The 16528-nt window shown below is 34.5% G+C and overlaps 1 protein-coding gene across 1 annotated transcript; it reads left to right on the top strand.

Annotated features, from left to right (window-relative positions):
• The first annotated feature begins 5798 nt into the window (after positions 1-5798).
• Positions 5799-15225, top strand: LOC141724514 (oligouridylate-binding protein 1-like). The gene is made up of 12 exons (XM_074526680.1): positions 5799-6073; positions 7499-7560; positions 7963-8065; positions 8837-8913; positions 8995-9056; positions 9140-9227; positions 9352-9427; positions 9579-9609; positions 9789-9905; positions 13900-13985; positions 14284-14457; positions 14701-15225. The coding sequence occupies exons 1-12, from the start codon at positions 5990-5992 to the stop codon at positions 14953-14955; spliced, it is 1215 nt and encodes a 404-aa protein (XP_074382781.1). The 5' UTR covers positions 5799-5989; the 3' UTR covers positions 14956-15225.
• The last annotated feature ends 1303 nt before the right edge of the window (positions 15226-16528 follow it).

The following is a 16528-nucleotide window of genomic DNA, read 5'->3' as shown; positions in this document are numbered from 1 at the left end:
TCCTAGATCCTTGACCCCGGATTAGGGGCGTGACAGGCCAAGTCACACTAAAGAAAAATATCAAAACCTCCTTCATTCAAATTACCAACCAAAACTCATTTCAAAATTACAGGAAGGAAACCAAGAAAAATCACAGCAGAAAATGAAGTTATCTGGAATTGTTTTAATCAAGAAGATTTTCTACCAATCTCAAGGAGCATAACAGATGAAGAATGTTTCCAACAACAAGCTGAAGAGATAGTTAAAGTTTGGGTTGTCTCTTTGAGAGAAGTCAGAATTTATTACAAGGATGACTCATTTATCTGGCTGAACATAAATGTTATTGAAAACACTTCTACTGTAGAATTGATTAAGGCGATTAGTTTAATGAATCCAAGGGATTCAAGTACTAAAATATGGAAAGTTGTGCTAGTAGAGAGGCCGAGAGAAAGAAACGAGAGGCATGTAATAATAAAAGCTGAGAGAGGAAAGGGAAAGGCAGTATGCCAAGGAGATAGAAATGTTTGAACAAAGGTCAAATGAACTCAAGGTAAGGGGGCTGAGTAGAATCTCAAAAGATGGACATTTTCTTAATATTCAAGTTGGGAGATTTTCAAGGTACAGGGTTGGTTACCTCAATAATTACTCATTGGATGAATGACTCAAACTGGTGGAAGCCTTAAGTGGGACATAAATAATTGAAGAACTTTAAGTGCTAGTAAATCTCAAGGACCTCATAAGGAAAGAACCAAACTATGAAAAATTCACCTAATATCTGTAATGTTTGAATTGATATAATTACTCAATATATAAAAGTTTATATTTGTCAATCGGTCAATTTGTATGTATTTGATCTTAGCTTGGGGTTAGTCTTTTTATCAGGTATGAATTTGTGATAAGCAATCTTTTCACAAATTTGGGGAGATTGTTGTGCAAGACATGCCTATACAATAACAAGACTAAGTCACACTGACAACCCTAAGATTAAGTTGTATGATAATCTAAATATGTATTTTGTATTGTATTTCTTGAGTTTGTAAAATTGGTTAGAAGATTAAACTGGGGGATTTTTCTATGAACAAATTCAAGCTAAGGAATAAACTATGGAAGAAGATCAAGCCATGATCATACCTCAGAGAAAAGATGTAGAAGCTTAGAGTTGAATAAAGCTGTTCTATGAAAAATATTATAAGTCAAGATATCGACAAGTCACATATCAAGTTTTATTGAGAAGTCATTTGAGAAGTCCAGAATGACTTGTAGAGAAGTCCAAAATAGCTTATAGAGTAGTCTCAGAGATATCGAAAAGTCAAATGAAGATGTAGAGAACTGGAGATATCGACAAGTCATTTCTACATATATAGAACTCAGAGATATTGACAAGTCAAGTGAAGATGTAAAAAATTAGAGATATTGACAAGTCAATTTCTCATATAGAGATCTCAGAGATATCGATAAGTCCAAATTTGTATATAGAGTTCTCAGAGATATCGACAAGTAATTTCTGTATGTAGAGATTTCAGACATATCGACAAGTCATTTCACGTGCAAGGATCTAGAGACCTCGACAAGTCAAGTATACCTGTAGAGAACTTAGAGATCTCGATAAGTCATTATACTTTTCGAGATGTCACTTTTCTATAAAAAATTGGAGATCTCGAGATACTTCTCAAATTCAGAATGCAGACAAGTTCAAGATTCAAGATTATCAGTCAACAAATGATCTATTCACTAGATTAAAAAGTCTACAAAGTAGCTAGAAGAATACAAAATCAAGGGCCAAGATTAACTAGACAAAAGGTGGTCGCATACCTGCAAAATTCTGCACATATTTGCTAAGCTAGAAATGGAAATAGAAAAAGGTTGCTTTGGAAAGTAGTTTAGTACATTTTAGTGCAAGTCTTGTAAACCCGTGTTGTTAGTCTATAAAGCATGCACGGGTCCCTAGTTCACAAGTAACAAACAGATCTAGATTTTCTTGTATTCTTTCAAGATAGAAGCTGAGTTCTTATTTTCTTAAGAACACATAATTTGAAGTAATACAAACTTAATCTATACAAATTTAGTGAGTTTTGAAAACATAGTGCTTGTTGATTAATTCTGTAAACACAATATCTCTACATTATCTTAACTGCTTTATTTACATACAATCCAAACAATTTTAAAACGACTAAAAATCCAAAAAAATACATTCACCCCCCTCTGTGTTGCATTCAATATCTAACACCCTCAGCCGAGAAGGCTCCAGGGAAGCCACTTTAGCCGAGAGGCCCCAGCCGAGTAGGCTGCCTTGGAGCCCGACCGAGCAGGCTCCAAGAGAGCCTTTCGACCGAGTAGGCTGCAACCATGCAAAAAATAAATTGAAAAGTTAGCTGAGTAGGCTCCTTCCAAGAAACCTATCAGCCGAGTAGGCTGTCTTGGCGCAGCCCTCAGGCCGAGTCGAAGGAGCCGAGCAGGCTCCTGAGGAGCCTCTTGCCATCCGTCGCAGTCACAGCCAAAAAAAAGGGGAAGGCAAAAAAAGGAGGAGCCATATGAACTTTTAACCCTTTAAGGAAAGCTATATAGTTGTTTGATCTGCCTTAGCTAGCTTTTCTTGTGTTCACTTACATGACGAAAAACATTGAGATAAATACTAGCCAGAAATTCTTCCGCTAAATCTTGGAAAATGTTCGTCATTTCCGTTATGTTCCCCTGGAGCCGAGTAGGCTTCAGAGGAGCCTCTCGCCTTCCGTCGCAGTCACGACCAAAAAAAGGGGAGGCCAAAAAAGGGGGAGTTATATGAACTTTGACCCCTTACTATACAATTGTTTGATCTGCCTTAGCTCGCTTTTCTTGAGTTCACTTATATGATGAAAAACATCAAGATAAACGCTAGCCAGATATTCTTCCGCTAAATCTTAGAACATGTTCATCATGCTCGTGACATCGGAACAAGGTTGTAAAGACGTAGACGAATTAAGTACCATACCTCGTTAGGACCTCGCCTTGGCGCGACGAGCCATGACCTCAGTCACATGGATGGAAGTGCCGTTATTCTCTTTAGACATCTTTGAGAAAGGTTTGAAAAACTTAAAGAAGCTAAAGCTAGAGAAAATTTGAGAAAATTGAGAAGTTGAGAAATGAGAAGTGGATGAAGAACGCATGCTTGTCTTCTTCTTTTATAGAAAAAGGGCACATGCTATAACAAGCCACAACCCAGGCTGGTTCACATTTGCAGGTTGTTTACAGATTAAATACCTGTAGAGGACTAAACTACTCGTTGAAATTAGGAAAAGTACATAAAGAGTGTATAAATGCTCCGTCAAAGCTGAATTCAAGGAGACAATAGCTGAATTCACGAAGAGAGTCATGAGCAAGCTTAATTAAGACTAAGATCAAAGGATTAGTCTTAAATTAAGATTAGAAATGCTAATTATTCAAATTAACAAAAGAGTTAGAAACTTAAAAATTAATTTCTAAAAATCAACTTCAAGGCATAGATGCCTTGGGTCATGACCGTCACCTCGCTTACTCTCAGAAAAGTAAGCTTGGAAGAGTAAATTTATTTTGGAGGCTTTTCAGACGCCAAGGACGTCACCTCCCTTGCTCTCGAAAGTATAGACTCAGAATAATAGGATTATTTTTTAGGCTTTTCATCTGCCAAGGACGTCACCTTGATTTGCTTACTCTCAAAAGAGTAAACTTGGAATATTTGACTTATTTTGAAGGCTTTTCAGCTGACTAGCACGCCACCACGCTTACTCCCTGAAGAGTAAAGTGTCTACGCCTTAAGCTCCTGGAAGAGTAGAGTGTCATCATCACAAGTTCAAGAAAAAGGAGTTCAACTTGCAAAAAAATAGGGGCGAGGACCCTCAGCCGAGAAGGCTCTAAGGAAGCCACTTTAGCCGAGAGGCCCCAGCCGAGTAGGCTGCCTTGGAGCCGTAAATATAATATTGCTTCCTACTTGAGGCTCCAAGAGAGCCTTTCGGCCGAGAAGGCTGCCACCATGCAAATTAGTTTTTTGAAAAGTTAGCCGAGTAGGCTCCCTCAAAGCAAGCTATCAGCGGAGTAGGTTGCCTTGGCGTAGCCCACATACCGAGTAGGAGGAGCCGAGTAGGCACTAGAGGAGCCTCCCGCCCTCCGTCGCGGTCACTGCAAAAAAAAGGGGGTAAGGGGATTCCCGCCGAGTAGGCTGCCACCATGGAGCCTCTCAGAAGAGTAGGAGGATCTTAGTATGCTCCAACGAAGCCTCCAATCCTCCGTCGTGGTCACGGGTGAAAATTTTGGCTCCCCCATCGCGACCAGGAACGAAAATTGTGGCTCTTTGAAGCGAACACAAACAAATTTTTTTGATGGTTTTTCGCCGAAACCTTAAAATTTTTAAATTTACTAACTAGCCCAAATTAGGGCTGATTAGTGAAATTTAGTCAAAAATTAGCCCCTATTAAGGTCGATTAGCCTTGAATAAAGCTAATTAGCGTAATATAATTTATAATTAGCCTATATTTATGTTAGTAAACAACTTACACTCAGAAATTAACCCTGATTAGGGCCTTTTAACCTCGATTAAGGCTGATTAGTTTCTATTTCCCTATAATTAGCCTACGATAAGGTTAAAAGGTGATCAATGCTAGTTCTCTATCCTCGATTAGGGCACGTTAGCATCGAACGCTGTCCAATTAGCCTCGTAAAGTCCCAAAGTGTTAAAGGCCACTTTAGAATGTATAAGTCACTGTGAATGAGTAGGTCTCCTCACACTTCATAATATGACCAAACTTAAGAAGAGACAAAACAACCTCCACGTTGCGATTATACCGTCGTAACTTCTACGAAAACTCAAGAAATTTTCCATAAATTTCCCTTAAAATTTGGGAGAAAATGATATGGATGAAAAGTAATCTGTAAAGATACAATTAATGCTGAATTAATTGTGTCATAAGTTGACTAGTTAAAGCTCGTAAACACCATGACCAAAACTGGTGGTGGCGACCACGACCCAAGTTAGATCATGGTGACCACGACCCAAAGTGGGTCATGGCGACCAAGCCCCAATATAAGTCCTAATTATCCGAGTAGATTGTGACGACCACGACCCAAGATGGATCGTGATGTCCACGACCCAAAATCAGCTACATAATAAGCCCGCCGAGCTGACCTGAAAACGAGGTCTATAATGATAACAAAGCGATGTCCCACATTGAAACAAACTTCTACAAGGAAGAATCCAGAATCCATTGTCTTGAGGAGTCCAGCTTATCATCTAACTAGGAGACTTGTCCACCAAGTCTCCCAACTCATATCTAACCCTAGACTCAACCTCTATATACAAGACTCTATCCCTCAATCTTCTGTGACACAAAGATCCGTAGACATCTTGTAAAAATCGCGTAGTCTCGAACACAAGAGCTACCAAACCTATCACTAAATACAAACGGAAGGATAGTTTTTATTTCACAACATTGTGTAATAAAATATATTTATTGTCTGAATAAAGTATAATTTATTTATTTCAATTATATACACAATATAACATAGTGTTTTATGTATTTATTTTTAATATTATATAATACTACTATATTATAATAGGTTTCATTTTTTATTGATTTAAAAAAAAAATATTCAGAAAATGTCTTCTAAACATAAATACATCTATACTATACAAGTAAAGATAAAAAATGAAACCCAAAAGTTAAGAGAAAATAAACTTGGGAAGAGAACCTGACAACACAGATAGGCAACAACCAAACAGAGCACTAAATATCAAAAATCAACGGTCCAAATCAAACCAATTGTAAGACAACTACAATAAACCTGAGCTGAGCATCCAAAAATAAAATAAAGAATTGACGGAACATAAATCATCTTCTCACATTCATTTTCCTCACTACTTTCTTCCAGTTTTTTCCCCATTTTCCCCATTTTTTTTCTCTTTTTCTTCCCTCTTTGATTTTCTTCTTCTTCCACCAAACAAAACCCTAGATTTTTAATTTTTGTATCTGTGTACAATCTTTATATAATTTGTAAGTGAAAGATGCAGTATCAACAGAGGTTGAAGCAACAACAAGCATTGATGCAACAATCTTTATATCATCCTGGTCTTTTAGCTCCTCCCCAGGTTATTTTCCCCTTTTTTTTGAGATTTCAGTTTTTTTGTTATTTAATTGATCTTTCTTGCTCACTCTTTTTTTCTCAAAATGTTTATCTTGGTTTTTTTTTGGGTTTTTATTTTTGTTGTAAAGATTCAATTTTTATAATTAAAGTTTCGATTTTGATGTAAAGATTGATTTTTTTGTGTTTGAATTCTTGTTTGGATTCTGCAGTTTTTGTTAATTTCTTGTTTGGATGACTAGTGTGTTTAAGGACATTATTATAATTTTATAAAGAAAGATTTATCCCAATTTTATATTATTTTCTTTTACTTAAGAAATGTGAATGTGCACACCAGTTTTGCTAATTTTCTTTGGAACAACTATAATTCACATTAGCTTTGTGTTTTTCAATGGCTAATGCTGTGTTTCATTGGATTTAATGTGAATGATTAAGAAATGAATGAATTTTAGAATACATTTACGAACATTTGTAAACCAAATCAAACATATTTGTGTGTCCTGCTGAAGTGCAGACCTCAGCCTCTCCCTCTACTGTTTTAAGTGTGGAAAAGCTCTTTACAAGTAGACACTGGCTCGAATATTACATAAGAAAACAGTAACGGGAGCAGTTTATAAAGAGACGTGAGACAGGGCATTTAATAAAAAGACGAGATGAGACACACGTTTCTGAACATATATGCTTGATAGTAATGCACTTATCCATTTTTCAATTTTTACTTATATCCTTACCAGATATCATCACAGAATATTTTTTAGGTGCTTGATAGTAATTTTTTTTCAGTCTATACCTGACCTATTAAATTCTATTGAACTGAAAACGAAACTTGATCCAGCCTACCAAGTGTAATTTTTTGTGTCTGCTCTTTTTGATTTTCTGTTCATTTATTGTTATACTATATTTGAGGTTTTTGTTTAGCACTATTTTTGAAACAAAAACAGTATAATCGATTCTCACTTACTGTTTAAGTGCATATATATATATATCATATATGTCATTCATACATCTACTTAAACGTGAGCTAAAATAGTATCTAATCGTCATTACTATAATGGATATAAAAGAAACTGCTTTAAGTCTGTTGTCGGTTTATTAAGATTTTATGTTGGCTGTTTGATTGAGATTTTTTTTGGGATGAGTTTTATTCAGGACTTATTATTGGGAGCCTGGGAGTTCATCTCTTTATGTTCAAGCATTGGATTTCATATCTAGTTTTTGTTCTGTTATGCTATGTGGCATTATAGTTTTATGTGTCATCGTTAGGAACTCAATTTACAGTCTTTCCGCAAAGAGTTTTCTTTTGGTGTGCTTTCTTTGTTATGGCTTGTGGCTCATAGGTCTAAAATTAGTACTTTTAAATGCTCTTATTGATACTTCCATAACCGGCCCATATTTAGGATTCATTTTACTCTTCCCCCCTTTCAATTTGCAGATAGAGCCTATCTTGAGTGGTAACCTGCCTCCTGGATTTGATCCAAGTACATGCCGCAGTGTGTGAGTGTTTGTCATTTTTTCTTTCTTTTCTCTTTTTTTTAGAATTTTTTTCGTTTTGTCTTGTTTGCTCTTTTCTGTTAGATGTTTGATAACCTCTACAGTTTATTGTCTTTGCTCACTCTTTGAATAAATTTTCCTATCAATATCAAGCTAATTATTATAGCAAGCACAGTTTATGACTTTTGTCTTTCACCTCAATTTGTATTAGTGCTTTATCTTGTGTTTCTGTAACTCTTTTGCAAGGTTTTAAAATCAGATATAAAAGTTAAGTATACAAGTTGCGCACTGCACATTTGCTTATGTAGCACTTCTCACGAGCTAGCGTGTCATTAAGCGCAGAATAAATTTGGGTTAGCAAGTAATGTTAATTATTATACTTTTATCTACTGTGATATGATGCAGTTACGTTGGGAACATCCACTCTCAAGTTACAGAACCACTTCTGCAAGAGGTTTTTTCGAGCACTGGTCCCCTTGAAAGCTGCAAGCTCATTCGAAAGGAAAAGGTAACTCACCTCTGCCCCTTTTTTTGACAAGTAATTATGTGTTCTTGCTATTCCAAATCCAAATTATAGAACTTCCTTTGAAAGTTGAAACTATTACTTTACTATTAAAATAATGTAGTTGCTTCCATGTGGCAAAAAAAAAAGTAGTTGCTTCCTTGTGGCAAAAAAAAAATGTAGTTGCTTCCTTTGCCCGTCATTGGATATCGGTAATGCTGCATAATGTATATACTTATACCCTCTCCTAATTAACTTATCTAGGCTTTTCAAGTTCCGAGATTCAACATCTACAAATTCATATTGAGTGTTGATGGGGAGCAAGGGATAAGGGATTAATCATTAATCATTTTATATTTATATTTACAGATAAATTAGTTGTAATCCTCCTTTTAAACATCAAGCGTAAATCCAGTTTTACAGATTTGTAAAGCAAAATATACACACACACACACACTTATGCACAAATAATTGTATGAGACGTGGATTTTTCACGTGTAAACCAACACTAAGGTTAGAAAAAATAGAGAAGATATTGTGTCTTTTAAGTTGTAGTAGTTAAATGGCAACTACAAACGGTCCATATTGTTTCCAGTATTCTACTTGGTGGGTATTGAATATAAGAGTGACTAGTCTGATTTTAATAGAAAGTTAACGATATATTTGAAGTATTTACAAAAAATAAAGCAAAAATTTGGTTTAGACACTTATTTGCAAATGTTTTATGTTCTGGCTCTATGCCTTGCACAGTAATTGTCATTTTATCTTTTTCTGCAGTCATCCTATGGCTTTGTGGACTACTTTGATCGCAGATCAGCTGCTCTTGCAATTGTTTCTTTGAATGGAAGGCACTTGTGAGTAGAATTCACATTTATTATAATCACCTCGATTAATGTTCTATTGGCTAATTGTCTTGCTGAACTTTAACCTTGCAGGTTTGGACAGCCTATCAAAGTTAACTGGGCATATGCCAGCACTCAGAGAGCAGATACTTCAGGTCTCTTTTCTCTCCTGTAAATATTTAATTCAAACTTACAGAAATTAAATGGTTGTAGGTAATACCTTTTTTTGCTTTTGTAGGTCACTTTAACATTTTTGTGGGTGATCTTAGCCCTGAGATTACAGATGCCACTCTATTTGCTTGCTTCTCTGTATATAGTAGTTGCTCGTAAGTTTGCCTTTTCACTTGATATATTATAATGTTGTTTTTAAAATATATAAACTCCTGGTATGTAAAATGAAGTTATTGAATTATGACATTGTCTTAATACATTTTGAGAATATGGTTGCAGAGACGCTAGAGTTATGTGGGATCAGAAAACTGGGCGTTCAAGAGGATTTGGGTTCGTCTCGTTCCAGAATCAACAGGTATCAAGTCTTTTTGTTCATTTGTCAAATTCTTGTTACCTCTTAGTTTTAGAATATGGTATGCTTTTTCTCTAAACCCAACTCTTATCTCACTTGCTCTATCCAAGCCAAATCTAAAGATATAACTGACTGATTTTTTTTATATGTTCAGGATGCTCAAAATGCAATTAATGAATTGAATGGTGAGGAACATATTTGTGTAACTTTGAGTAATTTTACTTCGGTTTTGTCTTTAAAGAATAATATTTTCCTCCAACAACACTCTTTAGGAATAGTAAAAGAGCATATATTAGAGATATAGCACTTCTTATGTTATGTAGATTAAATTTATTAAACTTTCACACAATGTTTAATACAATAGGCAAGTGGCTTGGAAGCAGGCAAATTCGGTGTAACTGGGCAGCAAAGGGTGCAGGAGCTGATGACAAACAGAATTCAGATGTCAAGAGTGTTGTAGAAATAACAAGCGGAACATCAGGTAAGCTCACTACTCCGGTGCTTCAAAATGTAGGATACGGCTGATTGTTACACTATTTACAAAATTTAAGGAAGTATTTTCTCTGTTGTCCATATTTCTGCTATATTGGTTTGTCTACATAGCCGCTGCCATGATATGCTATGCTGGTTAGTGTTTTAAAAATGCGCCCTGGGACACCCTCCCCCTTCCCAAGCCCCCGGATGTGAATATATGTGACCCGTTGTCCTACCATAGCGAGTTATTGAAGGGCTTCAAAACTCGAAAAATACTTGAAAGTATTTAATTGTTTGTAACTTTGTTTGCGGTAGTAGGGTCAATAAGAAGTAATTAAAATACTCAAACAACTTTGCCTCCATTGTGGCCCAAACCCTCGACCTTCGGTAACCAAAGATGACATTTTCCTTCACTAATAGGGATGTAATTCGAGTCGAGTCGAGTTTGTGCTTATTAAATTCGAGTTCGAGCTTTTTTTAATCGAGTCGAGTCGAGCCAAAAAAAAATCGAGTCTGAAAACTATTACCGAGCTCGACCCGTATAATAAACGAGTCGAGTTCGAGCTACTCGCGAGTTTTCGAGCTTTTCGAGTTTTTTAATCGAGTTTTCGAGTTTTCGAGTTTTTAAACGAGTTTTCGAGTTTTTAAATGAGTTTTCGAGCTTATTCCATTTTAACGAGTTTGATCTGATCGAATTTTTTAATCGAGTTTTCAAGTTTTCTAACGATTTTTCGGGCTTATCCCATTTTAACGAGTTCGATCTTATCGATTTTTTTAACGGGTCGTCGAGTTTTCGAGCTTATATAGATTATTATCGAGTTTTCAAGATTATTGGGGTTATTATCGAGTTTTCGAGTTTTTACTTTGATTTCATGAAAATTATCCGATAACGTTATTTTGTTTTCAAGTTCAACCTAAAAATATTCATTTTCTATTTAAAATGATAGTAAAATACGAGGAGAATAACAATAACAACACACTTAATATTTTCAATACTCAGCGTTTTCAATCAGTTAAACAATATTTCAATCTCATCTATTCATACATAATTTACAAATACATTTTATCTTCATTTGAAAACATCTTAAATAAAATACGAGGATAATAACAATAATAAAATGTGATTTTTTTTGAACAAATTTGATTTTTGCTTGTTCAAAAATTGGCACCACGGGACATAGACCAAGAATCATAAGTACACCTCGATAAATGAATAACCTCATATAACGAATAACTTTTTGTAGTCCCGACTTGGGAAAATGGGCTTAATGAATATCGTAGCTAAATTCGTTAACGAATAATTATTTTAAAAGTCTTATGCGAACACTGTAAATATAAATGAATAATCACTATATTTTAAATAATATATTCAAATTTAATACATTTGATCTGGTTAATAATTTTATACACATTAATAAGTCATATGTTTTCGAAAATACTTCTAAAATTGATTGTTTCTCTCCTTAATCAAAAATAAATTTAATCCTTATGTGTAATAAATGCAAAAATTCTCGAATATTATGATCATGTTGGAACAAGTGATTTTATGTAATTTTGTAATATATGCAAAAGTTCTCGAATGTTAATCGAGTGATTCATGGATCGACTGGTTGAAAGATAAGCCGAAGTAATATTGAGATATTAATTACATACTAATAATTCTAATAACATTTAAAATATATTAGTCTAATAATTTTGCTTATTATAAATATATCTTTTAGATATTATTTATAATATTGGTTGCATTTTTAAATTTAAGTATGTAAAAGTCTCTCGTTCGAGTTATTAATCATTACATATAAATATAATTATGTAAGTATTATGTCTTGTACATATAACATAATTATCCTAAAAGAATTAATGTGATTTGATAGTTAAGAATAAAATAATCAATTGAGAAGTTGTATTATTACATGATAAAACTAAAGTTCAATTATTGATATGATTTAGTCATCAGAAATTTAAATGGAGCAAATAAGAAAATAATTTTAAAATTTAACTATAAAAAAAATTAAATATATTTTAACAATATAATTCAATTCAAATTTTTTACCAAATATAATAAAAACCTAATAATGCCAATATATTATGAAAAACTAGTAAATTAGTCTGTAAAACTAATTTTATTAGACGATTGAATGACACGTATATTAGCAAACACATAAATATTTATAAAAAAAGTAACCAAGCTCGAGTGCGACTCGAGTTCGAGTTTATCGAGTCGATCTCGAGTCGAGCTAAAAAAACTCGGTTCGACTCGAGTTTTTTATCGAGCCAGAAAATATGTTCGAGCTCGAGCTCGATAACGAGTTTGAGTCGAGTCGAGTTCGAGCCGGCTCGGTTCGAATTACACCCCTATTCACTATGGCTCGAACCCTCAACCTTTTGTAACCAAGGACTAGGGTAAATTTTCTAGGCTAAGCCTTGCAGATACAGTAATTTTTAATGTCTTCTTTTGGTTTTTAATTAAAAATGTTCTTGTAACTTGGCCTGATAATGTATTGCGACTGCGGAGACTTAGCAAGCAGAGATAGGAGTGAGGTTTAATGGGGATGAGGAAGGATGCAGTAAAATCTGTTCTCACAGAAAATATGTAAAAAACTTGAGATGCCTGAGTTGTTGATTGCTACTTTTTGCAAAATAGTCATTTGGCGTTTCACTGCTCTGCGTATGTTTCTAAGATTTAGGATTCAAAATTGAAAAACCTTTTGTGGTTATTTTTTTTTTTTTTGAAACTACCTTTTCTGGTTATTAAGGAAAAGGGTTAGATTGTGAGGGTTTGATGAGGGGTTAGACAAGGATTAGATTTTAAATACATAATCAGAATTTTCGAACCCCCGATTTGGGGTGTTAGGAAGGTTTGGACTTTTGCAGAGTCGTTCTTAGTCTGTCATAAGATTATCACGCTTTCTCCATCGTCAATCAATGATGCATGAGTTCAATTTGGGCCCCACTTATCTAAATGTGCAGCCGATTTAACCCGTGAAGATACAGCCTAAGAAAGTGATGTATGTGATAAGTAACATACTGCATACATAGGCTTAATAAACATTTCTAAAAGTAGAATCAGAATTTCCTAAAGAATGATACATGTATGTATGCAGCGCCACATACTTTTTTCAGTCTTCGGTTGTAATTTTTTCGTAAATGTATCGTAATTATATTTAAATCAGATATTTATTTTAGACGAGGACGAAAAATTGTAACACAATTTTGTATTAATTGTTTTAAATAAGTAATGCTTTGATGTTTTTGTTTGAAAATTCTATGAGATATGTAAGTACTGATATATGATGGTGCAACCTCTATTATTCTGAAGTAATATGATGATATATTTAAATTTTAATCAGTGTACACAAAATTATTATTAATTCATAATTTTTTTTAAGATGTCGACCCTTACTGTAACCCTTCAGTTAAACCTCCCAGCCAAACACAAGGTACGATTATCTTCCTCACTCAACCTTTGCATCTGAACAAGGAAATGTTGTACCTTCTTCACCCCTTCCCTCTACAACCCTCTACCCAAGCAGGCCGCTAATATATTTCCATTGAAGCATGTAGTTTAAGGCCATTTTTTGCCCCCTGAAATTGATGATGGAAAGTGTGATAAAATCAAACTAAAATCAGTGTTTTATATACGAGCACAATAAATGGAAAGGATTCAAGCACCTGTCACATTTCACTTGAAAAAACTAACAAACTTCTTGTTAATTTTCCGCAAGGATGATGTAAGGTTGTGGAGTTGGCACATATAAAAGTTGATTACAAAAGAGATAATTTCTTTTACTTCTATTTGTGGATTCTACTTGTCTCTACCCTATTAGACCAGTTTTTCAATCCGCATAACGTCAGACTCGTTAATCTACATTTGTCTTTTACATTTTTTCTCCTTAATTAAAATTGACCAATTTTATTCTTTGATCTATTAGTGTGGCATTTTACTCGGTTTGATTATTGTGTATCAGCTTTGATTAGAGTAATGTTTCATTCTTGTGCAGAAGATGGCCAGGAGAAGATTAATGATGATGCTCCTGAGAATAATTCTCAGTATACAACTGTCTATGTTGGAAATCTTGGTCCTGAGGTGAGTTAATATAAGAATGTTAAATGAAGTCTAAGTCTCCAACTTGGCAAAAAAAAAAGACCAGGTCTCCAATGATTATAGATCTGAGTCTAGTTGTAAGATTCTTATACCAATAACTGAAGATAATGTTGAAGTCTTTCGGATTGATAACTGCTACTTTATTTACCTAATTTCTGTCGGTATAAAGTTTGTTGGCTTAATTTGTTTTGAGAATGTTCTGCTTGGTTTGCCGGGTTATTGCTACAATAGGATATTATCAAAACTCAAAAGTGTGTCTTACAAGCAAAACATGTTGCAGGTTACTTCAATTGATCTTCACAGGCACTTCCATGCATTTAATGCCGGAGTGATTGAAGATGTTCGTGTTCAACGAGATAAAGGTTTTGGTTTTGTGAGATACAGTAACCATTCTGAAGCAGCTCGCGCTATTCAGATGGGTAATGCTAGGATACTCTTTGGAAAACCAATAAAGGTAGTCTACTTATGGCGTGTAATGTATTTAATATACTATCATTTGGAGTAGAATAAAAGCGTCCATGGTTTCCTCACTTTTACGATTTTCAAAACTTTCTTTTGTATTCATGTTTTTTCCCTAAAAAAATTATGCCAAATTCTTTTACTTTAATCAAATTCTCGCAACTGTTCCTTGATAAACTTGTTATTTTATTTTTTTCTGTTTACAACAAAAAACTCATTTGGACCTATTATTTTGCAGTGCTCATGGGGTAGTAAGCCGACACCCCCCGGGACTAGTTCTACTCCTCTGCCTCCTCCAAGTGCAACAGTCTTCCCGGGATTTTCAGCAGCTGATCTTGTTGCATATGAAAGGCAACTTGCCTTGGCCAAAATGGGTGGTGCACAAGCCCTGATGCACCAGCAGGTGCAGCGAATGGGTGCAGCTAATCCGGCTATGTACGATGGTGGATACCCGGGCATTGCTTCAACTCAGCCACCTATGTACTTTCAGTAATAAATGAAGGAAGCCCTTTATTTGGCAGAGTTTAAATTATAAAATTATGTAGGATGAGTTTTTTTCTTTTGATTTTATCTTTTCCTTCTACTGTAAAATTTGAATGTCCCTTCCCCATCCTTTGCTCGCTTGCTTAAATTATAGATTTGTATTTTTCATCAGGGATGATGGAATTGGTTAGGTTAAATCGACCATGTCTCCAGTGTGATTGGCAACTACCTATTAAGGTCTAAGGTATTACTTTGTAGCATATGATATGCTCATATTCTATTTCCCTTGTTGCTGGTTACGTTCTCTTGGCTTTTCCATCTGTTCCTTTTTTAGCTGTCCCATTTTCCGTTATTATGGCCAAGGTTTTACACATCCTAATGAAAAAGTAAAAGTTTGGGTACATTGAAACACTTGTCTGATAAGGCCGAATTATGCTCAGTTACACGACCGCTGGAATAAACTAAACTAAAGTAACTTGAGCTGAACTGTTCATGACTTGCTATTGAGTCCGATAGAAGTCCTCATTCATGTGACACGAGATATACAGATGCAATTCTTTTAGGAAAGAACACAAAATTTTAGCTTGATAAATTTGATTTTATATCGCAATTTCACATATAGTTTCAGGTAAAATAATATTTAAAAAAAATAATTCGTATAATAATTTATTGTATACATTTCAGGAGCATATAGATTTTAGATTTTCAAAATAACTCTAAGAATATGGTACCAGTTAATTTCCCTACAGCACAATTCATACTACGGTACGTTAATGTGAAGGGCTTGATCCTACTTGGGTGAGATATAAACAATTTTTAATGTGAATAAACGAGGAGTCGTTTAATCATCAAACTAAATACAACAGTGAACGTTAATAGCGTGCATGATTCAAATTAGATTTTATTTTGTTTTGATTCATAATTTACAGAGGCAAGGTTCTAAAATAACAAGAATGTGACCTAATTAAGTTGAACCCTGACAAAAAAATGGTTTTATGTAGACTGACATCGGGTTTTTATGAACACAGGTGAATAACACTTATTTTGCAATTCAAGATAACTTAACCAAAATAACCACCCAAAATTGGACACTGAAAAACAAATTTGTGACGTCTGTAGGTAGGACCACTCATGGGGGCAGTAATAAAGCTGATGAGGATATTGAACAAGTAACCAAAATATATGATGGGAATTCCACGTGTTAGCTATACCATATCATGTCATTCCAATGATATGATAGAATATAATGTGAATAAACAAAACACAAAGTAGTTGATTACTGGTATGTAAAACTCATAATTGGATTAAAGTTTACGAGGATGGAAAACCAGTATGTATAGCTGGTCTAACAGAACATGTCTAACAGATCATCAACAAATCAGGAAATCACGTCGTAATTTATCTCCCACTTATTTGTTTCCTAATTTATCTCCCACTTATTTGTTTCCTAAACACACGTAACAGCCTCAATGACCAAGTCTATAACACAACGTCTAGTTATTTATTTAGAAATAACTAAAATAGATGAGTAAATATGTTTAGATTAATAATAATCCAACATACTCCCCCTTAATCTAAATATT

Source organism: Apium graveolens, chromosome 5 (assembly GCF_009905375.1).
Source record: "Apium graveolens cultivar Ventura chromosome 5, ASM990537v1, whole genome shotgun sequence".
NCBI classification, from domain to species: Eukaryota; Viridiplantae; Streptophyta; class Magnoliopsida; order Apiales; family Apiaceae; genus Apium; species Apium graveolens.
The sequence above is the reverse complement of the archived record's forward strand: the minus strand, read 5'-3'. Positions and strand labels throughout refer to the sequence as shown.